Source organism: Lampris incognitus, chromosome 5 (assembly GCF_029633865.1).
Source record: "Lampris incognitus isolate fLamInc1 chromosome 5, fLamInc1.hap2, whole genome shotgun sequence".
Lineage (NCBI taxonomy): Eukaryota > Metazoa > Chordata > Actinopteri > Lampriformes > Lampridae > Lampris > Lampris incognitus.
In genome coordinates, this window is record NC_079215.1 from 70329671 (window position 1) to 70350495 (window position 20825).

General features: G+C 44.8%; 1 protein-coding gene across 4 annotated transcripts in view; it reads left to right on the forward strand.

Annotated features, from left to right (window-relative positions):
• polr3f (polymerase (RNA) III (DNA directed) polypeptide F) overlaps positions 1-20825 on the forward strand; it is a 55165-nt gene that overhangs the window by 20211 nt on the left and 14129 nt on the right. For 2 of the 4 annotated variants that reach the window (XM_056279904.1, XM_056279907.1), the window contains one exon: positions 7165-7282. In XM_056279904.1, coding sequence (XP_056135879.1) covers positions 7165-7282 — 118 coding nt within the window. Of the gene's footprint in view, positions 1-2275; positions 2385-5705; positions 5829-7164; positions 7283-20825 lie in introns of those variants that run through there. The other 2 variants (XM_056279906.1, XM_056279905.1) reach the window with 2 other exon arrangements.

Here is a 20825-nt window from a genome sequence, read left to right on the forward strand (position 1 = left end):
GTGACGCTAAGCATGTCTACAGTAGTGGATGTGCTGTTGATGTATATGAAGAGTCGTGCTCGTGACGCTAAGCATGTCTACAGTAGTGGATGTACTGTTGATGAATATGAAGGGTCGAGCTCGCGACGTTAAGCAAGTCTACAGTAGTGGAGGTGCTGTTGATGAATATGAAGAGTCGAGCTCGTGTAGCTGAGCATGTCTACAGTAGTGGATGTACTGTTGATGAATATGAAGAGTCGAGCTCGTGTAGATAAGCATGTCTACAGTAGTGGATGTACTGTTGATGAATATGAAGAGTCGAGCTCGTGTAGATAAGCATGTCTACAGTAGTGGAAGTGCTGTTGATGAATATGAAGAGTCGAGCTCGTGACGCTAAGCATGTCTACAGTAGTGGATGTAATGTAGATGAGTATGAACAGTCGAGGTCGTGTCGCTAAGCATGTCTACAGTAGTGGATGTGCTGTTGATGAATATGAAGAGTCGAGCTCGCGAGGTTAAGCATGTCTACAGTAGTGGATGTGCTGTTGATGAAAAGAGTCTAGCTCGTGACGCTAAGCATGTCTACAGTAGTGGATGTACTGTTGATGAATATGAAGAGTCGAGCTCGTGTAGATAAGCATGTCTACAGTAGTTGATGTGCTGTTGATGAAAAGAGTCGAGCTCGCGAGGTTAAGCATGTCTACAGTAGTGGATGTACTGTTGATGAATATGAAGAGTCGAACTCGTGTCAGTAAGCATGTCTATAGTAGTGGATGTGCTGTTGATGAATATGAAGAGTCGAGCTCACGTCATGGAAGCAGGTTTACAACAGTAGATGTGGTAGATGAATGTGATAGTAGGTGAATATGAAGCTTGGCGCTCATGTTAGCATTCTGGGGAACACTGTTTTATCTCGCTATCATTGTGGAGGAAAGTCACGTCAGGTCGGGTGAAGTTTACTTGTATAGACCAAAATCACAAGGTAGTCCCGAAAGGCTCTACAACCAGTTAACTGTACGACAGTTTATGACACGCGCTATCCCTGCACGTTGGTCACGAATGAGGAAAAACACAACAAGAAAACCTTATCAGTAAAACATGGGAGAAATGTCAGGAAGAGCAGCAGAAGAGGGGTCCCTCTCCCAGGACGGACAGACATGCAGTAGGTGTCGATAACACAGAGTACACAAAAGTAGCAGAATCATAATGTGCCATCATACATCACACATGATAAAACATTTATACAGTTAATACATAGCAAATTTACATGTAATGGATCGTAAGATTGTCAGGAGAGAGTGCAAACATATGTAGTGAATCTGTGACCACCCAAGACAATGTCAGGAACCCCACAGATACAGGCAAGAGCCAGTGGGACCCCTGTGCCGCAAAACCAGCTCTGCCCAGTGTAGCCCTGCAGAGACAATAGACTTCTTAAGCACACATGAGGCAGACTCAGCCACAGCATTCACACAGAGGGAGAAAGAAGACAAGAGAAGTGATGAGTGATGCAGATTATTCTTAACCAAAACAAGTAACAGAAAGCAATTATGAACAGGAACTACACAAACGGTGTGTCAAATCCCCAGGAGGATGGGATTGTGACCCAGAGAAAACAGGACACAGCACAAACAGGATCCTAGATCTCAAAGTCATCAGGTGGTCGAGGGAGAAGGAGAGAGCAGGAGAGAGAGAGAACCTGATCCCATGGTCTTCAGCTGGGCCACTGGAGGGGGGTGTAAGGCCCTATGCGAACTTGACATGCGAGGCCCAGCTCGTTGACATGCATGTGCATGAATCCCAGTCACACGCACATAGCTGTTCTTGTTCTACTGCACATGTAATCTCGGCGCAGTACATTTTAACAAGTACAATACCACAGCATCATCATGCACATAGTCTCAGCTGTGACTTTGTGCTATTTTAGTCTTTCAGAGGAAAGAAACCAGCTGTAAACCTGTTGGCGTTACCTCATCAAGTCAGCTTAGCTGTCACTTTATGTTGGCATGGTGAAGTATGACCAGTATGTTACAACTCAATATTTCGGCTCTATATTTCATTCAGCATTTAGAACTTTTCTGACCAGTCGTTACACTTGGCATACGGTCACACGCACCCGCTATCTTTGGACACCTGCTCAGCCACCACATCTCTGGAAGTGTTGACAGATGTATCCAGCGAGCCTCACAGTGACTTACATGAAATTCTTACTTTTTAATGTTTTTCCTTTTCTCAGTTTATGAAAACGGTCACGCTCTCATACAGCTGAGATTGTTTCCCCATCTCCTTCTTCCTCACAGTGAGCAGCGAGATGGAGCATCAGAGGCAGTGCTTGGGGGGCGGGCATAGCACCCCCATAGAACAACCATCCATCCATTGTCCAAACCGCTTATCCTGCTCTCAAGGTTAGCACCCCGTAGAACCCCGAAAAGTTTGTAACTTCTTCACACATTTAATTTTTTCACTGAATAAAATGAATTGTTCGACTGTGTGACATTATCTGGTCGTCACACGGCCGGACAATTAATTTTATTCAGTGAAACAAGGAAAGTGTAAAGAAGTTACAAAATACACAAATAAATTCATTCATTTTCCAAGCCGCTTATCCTTATGGGGGTCGCAGGGTGTTGGAGCCAATCCCAGTGGGGGTCGCAGGGTGCTTATGGGGGTCATGGGGTACTGGAGCCTATCCCAGTGGGGGTCGCGGGATGCTTATGGGGGTCATGGGGTGCTGGAGCCTATCCCAGTGGGGGTCGCGGGGTACTTAAGGGAGGGTCATGGGGTGCTGGAGCCTATCCAAGTGGGGGTCACAGGGTGCTTATGGGGGGTCGCGGGGTGCTGGAGCCTATCCGAGTGGGGGTCGCGGGGTGCTTATGTGGGGTTGTGGGGTGCTGGAGCCTGGAGCCTGCTAGGTGTCTAACAGTTACATACCTGGAGATGTGTGTTAAGCTAGGTGTCCAACAGTTATATACCTGGAGATGTGTGTTAAGCTAGGTGTCCAACAGTTATATGCCTGGAGATGTTTGTTATGCTAGGTGTCTAACAGTTATATGCCTGGAGATGTGTGTTATGCTAGGTGTCTAACAGTTATATGCCTGGAGATGTGTGTTATGCTAGGTGTCTGACAGTTGTATGCCTGGAGATGTGTGTTATGCTAGGTGTCTGACAGTTATATGCCTGGAGATGTGTGTTAAGCTAGGTGTCTACAAGTTATATACCTGGAGATGTGTGTTATGCTAGGTGTCTGACAGTTGTATGCCTGGAGATGTATGTTATGCTTGGTGTCTAACAGTTATATACCTGGAGATGTATGTTATGCTAGGTGTCTGACAGTTGTATACCTGGAGATGTGTGTTATGCTAGGTGTCTAACAGTTACATACCTGGAGATGTGTGTAATGCTAGGTGTCTAACAGTTATATGCCTGGAGATGTGTGTTATGCTAGGTGTCTGACAGTTACATACCTGGAGATGTGTGTTATGCTAGGTGTCTAACAGTTACATACCTGGAGATGTGTGTTTTGCTAGGTGTCTAACAGTTATATACCTGGAGATGTGTGTTATTTTAGGTGTCTGACAGTTATATACCTGGAGATGTATGTTATGCTAGGTGTCTGACAGTTATATGTCTGGAGATGTGTGTTATGCTAGGTGTCTGACAGTTGTATGCCTGGAGATGTATGTTATGCTAGGTGTCTAACAGTTATATACCTGGAGATGTATGTTATGCTAGGTGTCTAACAGTTATATACCTGGAGATGTGTGTTGTGCTAGGTGTCTGGCAGTTATATACCTGGAGATGTGTGTTATGCTAGGTGTCTAACAGTTACATACCTGGAGATGTGGGTAATGCTAGGTGTCTAACAGTTATATGCCTGGAGATGTGTGTTAAGCTAGGTGTCTGACAGTTACATACCTGGAGATGTGTGTTATGCTAGGTGTCTAACAGTTACATACCTGGAGATGTGTGTTATTTTAGGTGTCTGACAGTTATATACCTGGAGATGTATGTTATGCTAGGTGTCTGACAGTTATATACCTGGAGATGTGTGTTAAGCTAGGTATCTAACAGTTACATACCTGGAGATGTGTTATGCTAGGTGTCTAACAGTTACATACCTGGAGATGTGTGTTACGCTAGCCTCTTAACGGTTTGTTGTATAGTGTTTGTTCGAACACTTGACCAAAGTCTGCAAACATTTATTTTCGGACATGTTGGAGGATAAGAACGCTGTGGGCGAATATCACTTTAGCGGCAAAATCGTCGTCATTATAATCAGAAGCCTTCATTTTGTTTAATTTACAAATGTTGTCATAATAAATCAATTTTATATAGTGCTTTTCTAACACTCAAAGTGGCTTTACAATAAATGGGCTGAAACAAGACGACAGATAAACATAACACAACATACAAGGGTGGATGGGAAGGGGGGCTACGAGAGGGAGAAGCGGCAGCCACACACGATGGCAGCAGTAGTCTCTCACTTGGACACACACAAAAGGGAAAGAAAAACAAACATCATAAATCACAGATGAAGTCTGAAGAGGTGAGTCCTGACCAATGACCTGAATGGTCATTGGTCGAGACTGACCACTACACCAACACACTAGACGTGTCACAACAACCCCACTTCCTACACAAGAATGTCAGACACACATAATAGTGATAAATGCAAACACTTATGGTTTTGTCATGTTTCAAAAATCATTAGGCAGCAAGGAGAACAAGCTGAAGAACTGTCAACTGAGCGACGTAGGCTATGGCTTGCTGCTATCAGTCCAGATGGCCTAACCGAAAAGATTTTTGAAAAATTATCGTGTTTGGGGTACGCATTTTTTGAGTGGAGCAGCTGCACAGCTGTGGGGTTGATGGAATCTTCACTGAGTACAGAGCTTAAAACTTGGACATGACAAATTTGAAACCCAGACCAAAAAAAGAGATGAAATGCACGCCCGAAGTGATAAAGCAACTGAACGGCGAGAGTGGGCTGCTGAGAAAGAAAATATGGAAAGAGGGGAAGCATAGGCTTCAAAACTAAGTGAAACAAGCTTTCCAATTAGAGACATCTTTAAGCAGGATGATATTTCCGAACAATTTGATGAAATACCTGATCTTCTGGAGGAGCTAGTCCTTACAAAAGATGCAGCCACATCCTGATTTTGAAACAAGAAGTTAATTCATTTCTACAAATGAATTTAGCGTCTTGTTTCAAAATCAGGGAGCACCAGTTAGGATTCTTGATGAAGAAGATCGTTCTAAGGATGATGCTAAGGTTAAATTCTACACAGGTCTTCATTCTTTTGAGGTTTTAAAGAAAACATTTGATTTTGTGGCACCACATGTTTTCATCGAAAAGGTCTCTGATGGATTTTACATATCTTGATTTTGACAGAAACGACTCTGAATAAGGTGAAATGACTGAAAGACAGACGGGTTTCACCTTGCATTGATTCAGAGAGCGGTGAAAGTCTTCAGTTCAGCTATACTTGGCTCTTTAATTTCTGTTGCTTTCTTAGAGCTCTTCTCTGTAGCTGCAGCTTCATTGATGTTCATTGTCTTTAATGAGTGCTCATATCTTCCTTCAGTTTTTTCACAGACTTAAAATGAGTGGCATTTACCCCTGCATACTCACCGTGCTTGACATATGATGGCAAAAGCCATGTACGTTTCACCTGAGTGCATGATAGTTTGCCATTAAGTCGTATCCACACTTCTGCATAAAACAAGACACTTGCTATGTGCGAGCAACATTCGCCCAATCTGGCCATACAACCAGTGCAGTGGGCAGAAAGAACTACCCCATCTTCAGTCGTTATGCTCCACAGCTGGACAAGTGGATCATTCATCCGGTGAGAATACCTAACTTTTGCAACCAAAACATATGCCTTGTTTATAATACAACCAAGAACGCTATTAACAAATCCAGAAACCATGTGATTGTAGGCTTGAAGGCTTTGAAATGCTTTGAATTGATTTTTTTGTGTAAAAGCTTGTGTCCAAAACAAGATATGAAAGCATGTCACAAGATTCAATTGGTGGTAGACATTCTGGACTGAACTTTTGAGCCGGAAAGAGCAGTGGATCTATTCCAATCTTTTTTATCTTCTCTTGGTTGCAACTTTTCACATCTCCTTCGACTTTATCTGCATATGCCGATAGCGTTAGTTTCGTGTTCAGATGATAAGTAAAGCAGAATCCATCCGGTCTGACAGCACCCAACCCCTGCACCTAGAGTTTCAGGATTCTGGTTTCCACTTCAAATACCCAGTAGTCAAAACCAATAGATACAAACACTCCTTCTTTCCCTCAGCCATTTCACTGCTAAACTCCAGTAGTAAGAGGTACACCAGCTCCACCTGGAGGAACACTGTTCACACTGTTTACTGTTGCATTGGTTTGTGTTGGCTTTGTTCTCCTCACTACATGTTGTATCTATTTGCCTTATGCGTTCTGTGGAGTGTTTGTGTGTTTGAATGTTGCTGCGGCTACACAGCAATTGCCCCTCTGGGGACAAATAAAAACCTGCTTTGACTTTGACTTTGTTTTGACTTTGACTCAGTTGTTGCTGAGTCTGTGTACCAATGAGGTCATTGTAATACTTTTCTGTGGCCATTTTCAGTCCTTGATTAAAAGTCTTTATTAGATCCCTCAAAGTCTGCAAGTCTACAGGTCGACTAGAATCTGTCCATTTAGGTTCAGCCCTGATATAACTGCTGTAGATATCTGATCTCATGGGTTAGCCAGGGCTGAGGTGTGGCTCTGTGTGTTGTAGCTGTAAGAGGGCCACAGTGTCCAGAATAGAAATACAACTAGTAGTGGCATCATTCATACCGAAGAGTCAGAAACCCTATGTCAGACGAAGCACAACTATCGCAGAATTTAGCAGTTGAAGTGGAATTAACAATGTGGAAATAGCACAGGCCTGTATTATTAGTGTTGTTAGTAAGAAAACATCATGCTTTATCCCTAATGCAGTACAACGTCTTGAGAGCCAGCGTTTTTATCATCTGTGTCCTCAGCTGGAACCAAAGCCCTTGCACTGAAACTGACAGTTCCTTCCACAGGGAATGGAACCACAAACCCTGTCAGTGTCACAGCTTTGGTCCTCCCACTGAGCTGTACGGTACGTAGTTATTTTCCAATAAAAATAGTCATTGAGTAAAAACATGGTTCTTCTCTCTTAAGGGTAAAGGAGCTGTGCCTGCAGTTTCCTCATGGGATCACAGATCAGGTGATTCAGAATGACATGCCCCACCTGGAACCCCAGCAGAGAGCCATGGCTATCAACAAACTGCTCTCACTGGTAAGACAAAAAAAAAAAATATATATATATATGTGTGTGTGTGTGTATATGTATATTATACATGAATATATATATGAATGCTGGTGATATGATCACTCACTAGTCTTGCTAAATGAACATTCGGGTTTTGTCATACAACTGTCGTGGCCTGCGTCTGGGCCAGAGCGCAGGGGATAAAGCTCGCCGCATAGTTGTTGAAAACCTTTTTGAGAACTGTGACATATTGTGTATGCAAGAGATATTTTTAGCAAAGCAAGAGCTGGAAAAACTAAACTCCTTCAATGAGAACTTTCATGGGGCTGGGGAGTCTACAACTGACCTTGGCATGGGAATAGTCAGGGGCAGGATACCAGGGGGTGTGGCTATTCTGTGGAATAAGAAGCTCGACTCATTGATAAATGTGGTTAGGCTTGGTGTTGACTGGTGCATTGCAATACAGTTTACTCACAATAACAGGGAATTAGTTTATTTATGTTTATTTTTTATTTGACAGGGACAACGCACAATTTTACAATTGCAGCAGAGTTAGCCGGCAGCTAATTTGCATCTGCAGTCCCTGGGCAGGCAAACAAACAACAATTAATACAGAAGGAAAAACATAATACACAAGGAAACTATTGAACAGGCAGACAAAGAACAATCAAGACAAAATAAAAACATGACAATACATCAGAAAACCAATCTCAAGTACAATCTGGTCTATTTAAAACAGAGGATACAAATAGCAATCTGGCCTATATGACAACAACATAATGGATATGGATTTCAGAATTCTTTATCCTAAGTGTGTTTACACCCTATGAATGCCAGCAGAATGAGGAGGAATATTTAAATAGGCTTGCATTCATCAATTCCTTTATTCAAGATAATACTTCTTCCAGTGTGTATGTCATTGGGGATCTGAATGCTGATATCTCAGACAGGAATTCGTTACTTGCTAATCACATGGTTCAGTCCTGTCAAGATAATAATCCCATATTGTCAAGCAAAGTCTTGTTGCCTACAAATACTTTTACAAACATAAGTGAGGCCTGGCACACTACATCATAGCTGGACCACTGTATTTGCACTGCTGATGCACATGCCTCGTTGGGGAGTATGGGTATTGAAAGGTTGGACTGGTCAGCTCTTACAAAGGAGGACATCTTAGCCTGTCATGCCCATACAACTGAAACCCTGGGCAATATACATCTGCTTAGAGATGCAGTGATGTGCAGAGACATTAATTGTAAGGATATGAGGCACAGGAGAGATCTCTGCTGCATGTATGATGATATTGTTAGTGCTCTGTATGAAGGTAGTAAGCCCTACTACCAGTATAAAAATAAGACACATAACGTCAGACCTGGTTGGAACAAGTATGTAGCTGGGTATCATGAAGAAGCATGTGATGACTCGACCACTGGCCAGAGGGTCGGCAGCCAACAGGTGTGACATCTCCCTGTCGGCCAGTATGAGTGGCACCTGCCCTTGATTGGCCTGTGATGAGGTGCACCTGTGCTGGGCACTATTTGACTGGATGCTTTGCAGACATTCCTCGTCAAGTCTTGGAAAAGCTTAGCGTCGGTCTGCGGATGCCCGTGTCTCCTGAACCCTCGCCCGCCTCCTCTGTGTGAGAGAGTGTTTTCCGTGTTTGGTATTTTGTGTTAATTCTTGTTTCATTTTTGCCTGCCCTGTTTGGCAGTGGTTTTTGGTTATTATATGTTTTCCGGGGTCCAGTAAAGCAACTTATTACTTGACAACTGCCTCTGCCTCTTCTCTGTGATTGGGTCCAAACGCACGGCATTACAGCAAGGCTCGACCATACATGGACCCATCAGAGTTCCAGCAGTTGCGTGTCACTGTTGCCGCCCGGGGTGTGGCTCTGGTCGAGGAGCGCAAAGAGCTGCAGTTGCTGAAGGCGGGCATCCACTCGATCTGCTGTGCTTTGGAAGAGATCCGCCCCATGCTTCAGAGGCAGGCAGTGGAAAGCGGATCACTCCCAGCTGCGGCAGATCCAGGCTCAACAGCAGCAGATGATGGCCGCCATCATCGGCCTCGCCACCACCGCTCTCCAGCGGCCTCTGCCTACCCAGACAGCGCCACCTGTGTCGGTGACGCCCACCCTGACCAGTTGGGCTTGGCTGCCCAGTGTCCCCAAGCCTCCGCTGCCCAGCGTCCCCGAGGCGCCTCCGAGTCCCGTCTGCCCCGCGGCTGCCACGCCACCTCCGAGTCCCGCTAGCCCCGCGGCTGCCGTCTGCGAACTCTTCAGTTTGCCCCGCGGCCTTCCCGCCGCCTCCGAAGCCTGGTCGCCCTCCCAATCGGCCCCAGCCCATGGGCCGCCCGCCGGAGATACTCTACTTCCTGTGTTCTGGCCACCCGCCCGAGATCCCTGGCCCCATTCGTCCTCCCCCTGGGCCCCTCTGTCCATCCTGCTGGGTCCTTTTGGTTTTGGGATGTCTGGAATCCGTCCCTGGGAGGGGGGTCACTGACCAGAGGGTCAGCAGCCAACAGGTGTGACATCTCCCTGTCGGCCAGTATGAGTGGCACCTGCCCTTGATTGGCCTGTGATTAGGTGCAGCTGTGCTGGGCACTATTTGACTGGGTGCTTTGCAGCCATTCCTCGTCGAGTCTTGGGAAAAGCATAGTGTCAGTCTGTGGATGCCCGTGTCGCCTGAACCCTCGCCCGCCTCCTCTGTGTGAGAGTGTTTCCCGTGTTCGGTATTTTGTGTTAATTCTTGTTTGCATTTTTGCCTGCCCTGTTTGGCAGTGGTTTTTGGTTATGTTTCCCGGGGTCCAGTAAAGCGACTTATTACTTGACAACTGCCTCTTCTCTGCGATTGGGTCCAAACGCACAGCGTTGCATGTGAAGCCTTTAAATCATGGGCTATGGCAGGCAAACCCAGACAAGGGCCTGAGCCTGAACACAAGAAGCTCACTAATGCAAGATACAAGTACGCCATTCGCTTCATCTGTAAAAATGAGCAAGCCATAAGAACAGATTCCCTGGCTAAGAAGCTGGTAAGAAATGACCCTGCTAATTTTTGGAAAGAAGTGAGAGCTCTCAACAACTGTAAAACATCTCTACCATGCACTGTTGATGGTATCTCCGGTACAGACAATATTGCTGCGTTATGGTGACAGCATTATAGTACCTTATTCAATTGTGTCCACAGTGATCTGTATAAGGTGGTCAGTACTGAGAGTGATGATTCAATGGTGATCACATAAAGGGCCAGAATGCATATTTAAATGAGAGATTTCAGTTGTTGATTTTTAATAAATTTGTAAAAATATCTAAAAACATGTTTTCATTTTATTATAGGTTATTGAGTGTAGATTGGTGGGGGTAAATGGCAATTTTACCCATTTAAAATTAAATCTATAACGCAAAGTTTGCAAAAAGTGAAGGGGTCTGAATACTTCCTGAAGCCTGTGTGTGTGTGTGTGTGTGTGTGTGTGTGTGTGTGTGTGTGTGTGTGTGTGTGTGTGTGCGTGTGTGTGTGATAAGCCAAAACATTAAAACCAGCTGTCTGATATTGTGGGTCCCCGTCATGCCACCAAAATAGCTCTGAGCTGACGAGGCATGGACTCCACAAGACCTCTGAAGGTGTCCTCTGGTACAGCGCCTTGCTAAAAGTATTCAACCCCCTTAACAGTCATCACTAATTTCTGGATTATAAAAGATACTCACACAACTGTTCCTGAACAATATTATTTGTATGACCTCATAAGCTCTAATAGCATGTTCCCAAAGCCCAAATAAGTTGTGTTTCGCTGCTTTTTATTAATAAGCTAAAAACTAAAATACAGTGCTTGCATCAGTATTCAACCCCTTGTGCTCTAAAAGCTCCAAGTTTACACAAATGACAAATTATTCCTAAAAAAAACTCGGGTTAACACAACTGGACATGATTAGTGTGCAGCTGTAAGATATTAAAGTAACAGTGTTGTTTATGGGTATAAAAAGCACTCTGTGTAAAGTTCATTAGCTGGGCGTGAACTCCATCAGAACATGAAGACAAAGGAGCAGAACGCTGAAGTAAGAGACAAAGTGATTAAAATGCAGAAGGCGAGAAAGGGACACAAAACAATATCCAAGTGTTTGGATGTCCCACGGAACACTGTTGGATCCATTGTCAGAAAGTGGAAGCTGTATCACACCACCCAGAAGCTTTGTAGGACAGGCCGTCCCTCAAAGCTATGTGTCCGAGCAAGACGTGGGCTGGCGAGGAAAGCCACAGATGATCCTGCACTCACTTTGAAGGAACTCCAGAGGTCAGTGGCTGAAACTGGAGTAAATGTGCATGAGCCCACCATATCACGGCTCTCCATAAATCTGGCCTGTATGGGAGGGTGGCAAGAAAGAAGCTGTTGCTCAAAACTGTGCATATAAAAGCACACTTGGAGTTTGCTACTAAGCATGAGAGAGACCCAGTTAGGATATGGGTAGGTTTTGTGGTCAGATGAGATGAAAGTTGAGCTTTTTAGCCAAAACTCAAAAGCGTTATGTGTGGAGCAAACCTAACACTGCTCATTCCCTACAGTGAAGCATGACAGCGGCAGCAACATAATGCTACGGGGTTGCTTTTCAGCTGCAGGCACTGGGAACTTTGTTCAAGTTGAGGGAAGAATGGATGGAGCTAAATACAGAGAAATATTTGAAGAAAACCTGTTGCAGTCTGCCATAAACCTGAAGCTTGGGAGAAGGTTCACCTTCCAGCAGGACAATGATCCTAAGCACAAGGCTAAAGCAACAATGGCATAGCTCAGCAACAAAAAGGTGAACGTTTTGGAGTGGCCAAGTCAAAGTCCGGACCTCAACCCCATTGAAAATCTGTGCCACAGACAGAAAATTGCAGTCAAGCGGTGCCATCCCACCAACCTGCAAGATCTGTACATATTCTGCCAAGAAAAATGGGCAAACATTACTCCAGAAGAATGTGCAAAGCTTGTACATAATTTTGTCTTGATGCATGCTCAATAATCCAGGTAAGAAAATCAAAGAAGGTTGAATCAGTTCATCTGGACACAACATTTATTGACAGATATACACTCACCGGCCACTTTATTAGGCACACCTGTCCAACTGCTTGTTAACGCAAATTTCTAATCAGCCAATCACATGGCAGCAACTCAATGCATTTAGGCATGTAGACATGGTCAAGACGATCTGTTGCAGTTCAAACCGAGCATCAGAATGGGGAAGAAAGGTGATTTAAGTGACTTTGAACGTGGCATGGTTGTTGGTGCTAGACAGGCTGGTCTGAGTATTTCAGAAACTGCTGATCTACTGGGATTTTCACGCACAACCATCTCTAGGGTTTACAGAGAATGGTCTGAAAAAGAGAAAATATCCAGTGAGCGGCAGTTCTGTGGGCGAAAATGCCTTGTTGATGCCAGAGGTCAGAGGAGAAAGGCCAGACTGGTTCGAGCTGATAGAAAGGCAACAGTAACTCAAATAACCACTCATTACAACCGAGGTATGCAGAAGAGCATCTCTGAACGCACAACACGTCGAACCTTGAGGCAGATGGGCTACAGCAGCAGAAGACCACACCGGGTGCCACTCCTGTCAGCTAAGAACAGCAAACTGAGGCTACAATTCGCACAGGCTCACCAAAATTGGACAATAGAAGATTGGAAAAACGTTGCGTGGTCTGATGAGTCTCGATTTCTGCTGCGACATTCGGATGGTAGGGTCAGAATTTTGCGTCGAAAGCATGGATCCATCCTGCTTTGTATCAACGGTTCAGGCTGGTGGTGGTGGTGTAATGGTGTGGGGGATATTTTCTTGGCACACTTTGGGCCCCTTAGTACCAATTGAGCATCGTGTCAACGCCACAGCCTACCTGAGTATTGTTGCTGACCATGTCCATCCCTTTATGACCACAGTGTTCCCATCTTCTGATGGCTACTTCCAGCAGGATAACGCGCCATGTCATAAAGCTCGAATCATCTCAGACTGGTTTCTTGAACATGACAATGAGTTCACTGTACTCAAATGGCCTCCACAGTCACCAGATCTCAATCCAATAGAGCACCTTTGGGATGTGGTGGACCGGGAGATTCGCATCATGGATGTGCAGCCGACAAATCTGCAGCAACTGCGTGATGCTATCATGTCAATATGGACCAAACTCTCTGAGGAATGTTTCCAGTACCTTGTTGAATCTATGCCACGAAGGATTAAGGCAGTTCTGAAGGCAAAAGGGGGTTCAACCCGGTAATAGCAAGGTGTACCTAATAAAGTGGCCAGTGAGTGTATTTCATCACTCAACTAAGTGACCTCTTCAGTCTCAACTGATTGCAGGTGTCCCCACCCTTATAAACAATACAGTACAATACAGTTGCATAATGACTGAAACTAATGACCAGTTTCATATGCAAATATGGATGTGACCACTAACTACAGTTCAGCCTTCTACAGGTTAACCTTCGTAGACTGTGACATTTCAATTGGTGATGTGGGACATTTGATTGTTGATGTTTACCGCAAACCAACACATACTGATCAGTACTTAAGGTTTGATGCTCATCATCCACTGGAGCACAAACTAGGAGTCATCAGGACACTGTACCACTGAGCTGACAACGTTCCCACCGACACAACGGCCGGGGAAGGGGACACATCCCACATTAAACAGGCCTTGGTTGAGTGTGTTTATCCTAACTGGGCGTTTGTCAAAGCCAGGAAGACACCCAAACAGTGCACCAGACAATCGAAGAGGTGTAAACCAGTTGTGATTCCGTATGTGGTGGGAGTGTCGGAAAAGCTGAGACATGTATTTTCGAAACACCGCATCTCAGTTGCTTTCAAACCCCAAAACACGCTGCACCAGAAGTTGGTCCACCCCAAGGATCGAGTCCCCTGGCACAAACAGAGCAATATAGTGTAGCTGTTAAGTGCCAGGAGGATTGCTGTGACTTGTACATTGGGGAAACTAAACAGACGCTGGCCAAGAGGATGGCACAACACAGGAGATCTAACACGTTAGGCCAGGACTCCACAGTCTACACCATCTACAGGCCAGTGGCCACTCTTTCAAGGCTGTGGATGTGCACATCCTTGATAGGGAGGAACATTAGTTTTAATGGGGAGTCAGAGAGGCCATCTATGTGAAGAGAGAACGACCATTCCTGAACCGGGGGGGGGGGGGGGGCTAAGAGTACATCTGTCACCATCTTGCAGTGCTGTGATCGCAACTATTCCCCATCCTCTGTGAATAGTACACATGGCCATTGTAACTGTAGTTAATGGTCAAACCCATATTTGCATATGAAACTGGTCATTGGTTTGGGTCGTTATATCACTGTATTGTTTATAAGGGTGGGGACACCTGCAGTCAGTTTAGACTGAAGAGGTCACTATTGTTTATAAGGGTGGGGACACCGGCAGTTAGTTGAGACTGAAGAGGTACTGTATTGTTTATAAGGGTGGGGACACCTGCAGGCAGTTGAGACTGAAGAGGTCACTTAGTTGAGTGATGAAACGTATCTGCCAATAAACTTTGTGTCCAGATGAACTGATTCAACCTTCTTTGACTTGTACATACTTATTCCAAGAGAATCATGGCTGCTATTGCAGCAAAAGGGTACTCTACAAAGTATTTATATGTGGGGGGGGTTGAATACTTACACAAGCACTATATTTTAGTTTTTAATTTATTACAAAAAGTCAGTGAAACATAACTTATTTTGGCTTTGGGAACATGCTGTTAGAGCTTATGGGTTCGCAACAATAATATTGTTCAGAAATAGATATGTGAGTATCTTTTATAATCCAGAAATTGGTGGTGACTGTCAAGGGGGGTTTAATACTTACTTATACTAATACTACACTGTATCTGACGCCAAGACATTAGCAGCAGATCCTGTAAGTTGTGAGGTGGGGCCTCCAGGGATTGGACTTGTTTTTCCAGCACAAGCCACAGATGCTTGATTGGATTGAGATCTGGGGAATTTGGAGGCCAAGGCAACACCTTGAGCTCTTTGTCATGTTCTTCAAACCATTCCTGAACATTTATTTGCAGTGTGGCAGGGCACATTATCCTGCAGAAAGAGACCACTGCCATCAGGGAATACCGTTGCCATGAAAGGGTGTACCTGGTCTGTAACACTGTTTGGGTAGGTGTTATGTGTCAAAGTAACATCCACATGAATGCCAGGACTCAAGGTTTCCCAGCAGAACATTGCCCAGAGCATCACACTGCCTCTGCTGGCTTGCATTCTTCCCATAGTGCATCCTGGTGCCGTCCCTTCACCAGGTAAACGACACTCATACACCCAGCTGTCCACATCATGTAAAAGAAAACGTGATTCGTCAGACCAGGCTCCAGTGGTCCAGTTCTGATGCTCACGTGCCCATTCTCAGCACTTTCGATGGAGGACAGGGGTCATCATGGGCACCCTGACTACTCTGCAGGTACATAGCCCCATACACGGCTAGGGGATGGGTACCAACACCTGGTATTAAACAGGCACAGAGGCTAAATTATAAAAGACTGTAGTATCGATAAGCTGCGACATTAACAGTTCCGCTATCGGTATTGGATAAATGAAGAAAATAAATGTCCTATTTATTTAGGCTACATTCTAGTGGTAATGGGGATACATAATTCCCCTTATTGAGCTAGTTGGAACGTTGGGTTACAGCTGCTGTTTTCTCAGTTCGGGTTTGCAGTGATACACTTCCGCTGCGTGGGTTTTTGTTGTTGTTGTAATGGTGGAAGGAATAAATGGTGCACGTTGTGTAGCCGAAAGAGAAAGTTGTCACGACTCCTGCTTGAGCTCCTCTACACTGGTGACCCCGACGACATAAACATTATCTTGCACCTTTTATCTCACCAACGCCATCTCTAATTTGCGATAACGTGAAGACATTTGTCTATCATGCATCACTAGAGTTGATGCTGACTGCTCGTTGCAAAAAGTCTTTTGCATGTAAGTGTGGAAACACAAGCAATCTTTTGAAATATCTTGCGAAAGTGCATCGCATTCAGGCGAAGAAATGTAGTTTTCGACTGCATAACTATTGGTTCATCTCTCATTGCCCATCCACCTAAGTTATGTTATGTATGCTAGCAGCCTGGAGCCCACACGGAGTTAAGTACATTATACACCTCAGGTATGTTATGTATGCTAGCAGCCCACATGGAGTTAAGTAAATTATACACCTCAAGTGTGTTATGTATGCTAGCAGCCTACAGCCCACACGGAGTTAAGTACATTATACACCTCAGGTATGTTATTTATACTAGCAGCCTGCAGCCCACATGGAGTTAAGTACATTATACACCTCAGGTATGTTATGTATGCTAGCAGCCTGCAGCCCACATGGAGTTAAGTACATTATACACCTCGGGTATGTTATTTATACTAGCAGCCTGCAGCCCACACGGAGTTAAGTACATTATACACCTCAGGTATGTTATTTATACTAGCAGCCTGCAGCCCGCATGGAGCTAAGTACATTATACACCTCAGGTATGTTATTTATGCTAGTAGCCTATAGCCCACATGGGGTTAAGTACATTATACACCTCAGGTATGTTATGTATGCTAGCAGCCTGCAGCCCACATGGAGTTAAGTACATTATACACCTCAGGTATGTTATGTATGCTAGCAGCCTGCAGCCCACATGGAGTTAAGTACATTATACACCTCAGGTATGTTATTTATACTAGCAGCCTGCAGCCCACACGGAGTTAAGTACATTATACACCTCAGGTATGTTATGTATGCTAGCAGCCTACAGCCCACACGGAGTTAGGTAAACTATACACACATGGTTAATTATTAAAAGTAACGTTCTGTCCAGATGTGAGAAAATAAAGCAATGTTAATTTTTTTTTCTCTTAAAAAAATACCAAAAAAAAACTGATAAGAGTACCGTTAAAGTACTGGATTGATAAGCAGTATCGGTAAGCATAGTAGTGCCATTTAAACCGCTTAATGTTACCCATCGCTATACACAGCAAACTGCGATTCACTGTGTGTTCTGACACCTGTCTATCACAGCCAGCGTTAAGTTTCTCAGAAATTTGAGCTACGGTAGCTCTTGTGTAGAATCAGACCAGGCATGCTAGCATTCACTCCCTGTGTGCATTAGTGAGCCTTGGCCAACCATGAACCTGTCACCAGTTCACTAGTTGTCCTTCCTTGGACCACTGCATACCGGAAACACCCCACAAGACCTGCCATGTTGGTAATGTTCTGACCCAGTCATCTAGCCATAAAAATGTGGCCCTTGCCAAAGTCGCTCAGATCCTTTCACCTGCCCAGTTTTCCTGCTTCCAACACATCCTCAAGACCTGACTGTTCACTTGCTGCCTAATATAGCCCAACCCACCACCGATGCCATTATAACCGGATCACCGATGTTTGTCACATACCTGTCAGTGGTTTTAATGGCCTGGCTGGTGTGTGTGTGTGTGTGTGTGTGTGTGTGTGTGTGTGTGTGTGTGTGTGTGTGTGTGTGTGTGTGTGTGTGTGTGTGTGTGTGTGTGTGTGTGTGTTGATATATACGTATAATCCAGTGAGTCAAGTAAATTCTTTGAGACAGTACAAGCCTGTTTCATGCCATAAACAATCATCAGCTGTCAGTAAAGCTACTGGAGGAAAGAACATACCATCTACTGCCTCGTCATGCACATCACGTGCACAGCGTCCAATGGGGAAGGGAGAGGTGCGACGTGCCAACATTCAAAAACACGTGATTGCTAACGGTCCAGTGGGGGGTACTTGCCTATTGTCATGATTTATTTGTGATTATAAAACAGGTGTTTATATCTATGTGTGCAGCTGCTGGTCAGTTAATTGCTGTTATTCATTGTGGACATTTGTGGTTTGCAGATGATAAAATATGTGTCAGTTAGACACAGACTACACATTTTACTACTGGGTGAATATGTTTTGTTCTTTGAGAGGATTTTCCAGGTGGCTGAATAATTAATGTTTCTGTCCACCAATGACCAAATATAAGGGCTTAAACATGTGACATTCTTTAAACGGTTGTTTCTAAAGCTACACGTATGTGCATTAAACCTCTTTTTGAATGTTCCTCTGTTATACCCACATATGTCTCTATTTTGTCGTTGTCCTCTCTCGTCATTGTAGCTTGGTAGATACCTCGCTTCATCCGGCATTTTTCCTCTAGGGGATGTGAGTCGTTCACACGGCAGTTGCAGTTGGGGGAGTCCGGCTGTGATGAGGGTGTCATTGATGTGTTGATGATTCTTGTGTTGTGGGACGATCTTGTGTGTTGAATGTTAGCCATGCAGCTGTAACTCATGTTGGTGGTGTTCCTATTGAATATCTTCCTCAGTGGGTGGTCCGGAGTGATGCACTTATCCAAAAGTTAAAAAAACTGCTTACCATGTTTGTGGCCACGATGTCACTGTAGGGTGGGTTGTGTCACGTGTTGCGTTTGGATTTGACACCTGTGGGTACCCGTAAGGAGTGAGGTCATATCCGGAAATGTTGTAGCAAGAGAATTTACTCAGTAAAGTGTTGAAATGCGAGTATGCATTTGTCATTCATTTTGACTCAATTCAGTGAATATTGTAATGGTCTAATTTCAAGTATTAAGACGTAAACACAACAATGGCGATGAGGACATAGCGACCATATTCGCTTTAATGGGCGGTGATAAGGTTTGAACTGTTAACATGGAGAAATCCGGGGTTCAGAACTTTGCATGCTTTGGCAAACCAGCCACGCTTGGTCCGAGATGGACAAGATGGTTGACGTCATTCGAACTCTATGCTGATGGCAAAGGACTAATTTAAAAAAAAAATTATTTCTAGTTTTTCCCTTTATCCCACCCGATTAACCCAATGGCATATGGCCAGAACTCTTGTCGAATAACTCCCCTGGCTCACGTTTCCACAGGAAGGATAGTCGTAACACCAGCTTCCTTCAAACTCGTGTCGGCTGCTCTCGCTGTTTTACACACTGCAGCCTCGCATGGATTGCATCACCTTCAGGCCGCGAAGGAGGCGTAGGGAGAATGCTTTTGGTTGCTTGGCTGCAGGCGCCCGGGTGGGCCAGAGGGGTCGCTGGAGAACGACGAGTCCCCGAACACTACACCGATCTACACCCACTATCCCTCGGGTAAGGGTGGCCTAATGGATGCCTTAGCCCGTGGACGCTCTGGCCGTGACCGGTTACGGCGAGCAAAGGACTCATTTTAACTGAAGGCGCCATAAAGCAGAGAAGAAGGGCTCTGCTCTTACACCTTGCCGGACCAGATGTACAAGACATCTTCTAAACGTTAGCCAACACAGGGGAGGTGACGGATTTTGCGGCGGTGGTCCGTGTTTTGAATCAGTACTTTGTACCCCAAGTTAATGCAGCATTTGCTCGGCAAACTTTTCACAAGTCATCTCAGGACACTGGTGAGACCATACAGCAGTTTACTACTCGCCTACGACAGGCTGCCAGAGATTGTGACTTTGGGGTGGATGCTGATAATCAGATAAGGGGCACTGTCCTGAGCAGGTGTACTTCAATGTACATGAGAAGGAAACTGTTGGAGGAAGGGCCAGCAGGTCTAACACTCGCCTGCACATTGGAGCTAGCCTCGCAGTGCGAGAAGGTGGAGGAACAGCTGTCAGCCATGTCGGGCTCGATGAAGGCAGAACCAGAGACTGGCCATCATGTTGCACATAAAGGAGGGAGACACGTGAAACACTCCAGAGGGAAGCCAACAACCAAAAGCGATCAAAATGAAAGGAAGTGTTACAGATGTGGACATACAGACCACCTGGGCAGGGACCTGAAATGCCCCGCACGCGGACAGACATGTCATAAGTGCAACGGAAAGGACCACTTTTCAGCAGGATGTCGCACCAAGCCTAAAGGTGCAAAACAACGTGAGAGTAATGCTAAGGAACACGGTGACTATGCATTCGTTGTTAAAGAGAATAACACAACTGAGAGAGTTACCTTTTCTGTGGGGGAGTAAAATTGCCGGTGTTAGTTGATTCAGGGGCGACCAGTAATGTGATGGCTGAAAAGACATGGGAGAGTAGTGTGATGGGTGAAAACGTCATGGGAGAGACTAAAATCACAATGTATAAAGTGTCAGTCATACATTCCCAAGACAGAGAGGAAGCTGTTCTCTTATGGTGCTAACCAACCACTATCTGTTAAAGGTGCATTCTCGTGTGAGATTGCAGTCAGAAATAAAACTGAGCAAGCAGAGTTCATTGTGGTTAACGGCAGTGTTGTAGTCAAGACCGCCTCAATCGAGACCAAGACAAGACCAAGACTCCTCCTAGCCGAGACCGAGTCAAGATCAAGACCAACGGTGGTCGAGACCAAGTTCAAGACCAAGACCGGAACAAGTCGAGTCTTTTTCGAGACCGAGAATAGAATAGTTTGTATACCCTTTACAATAGCTATATTGTTGTATTATAATGGCATTTATACATTTTCTACTTGGAATGAAGCCTTTGTACAAAACACTTACACAGTCAGAAGAGAAAATTATTTAATTGATCCTCATGCATAGTCTTTTAAAAAATACCAGTCAGTATAACATAGGATGGCTGATAACAT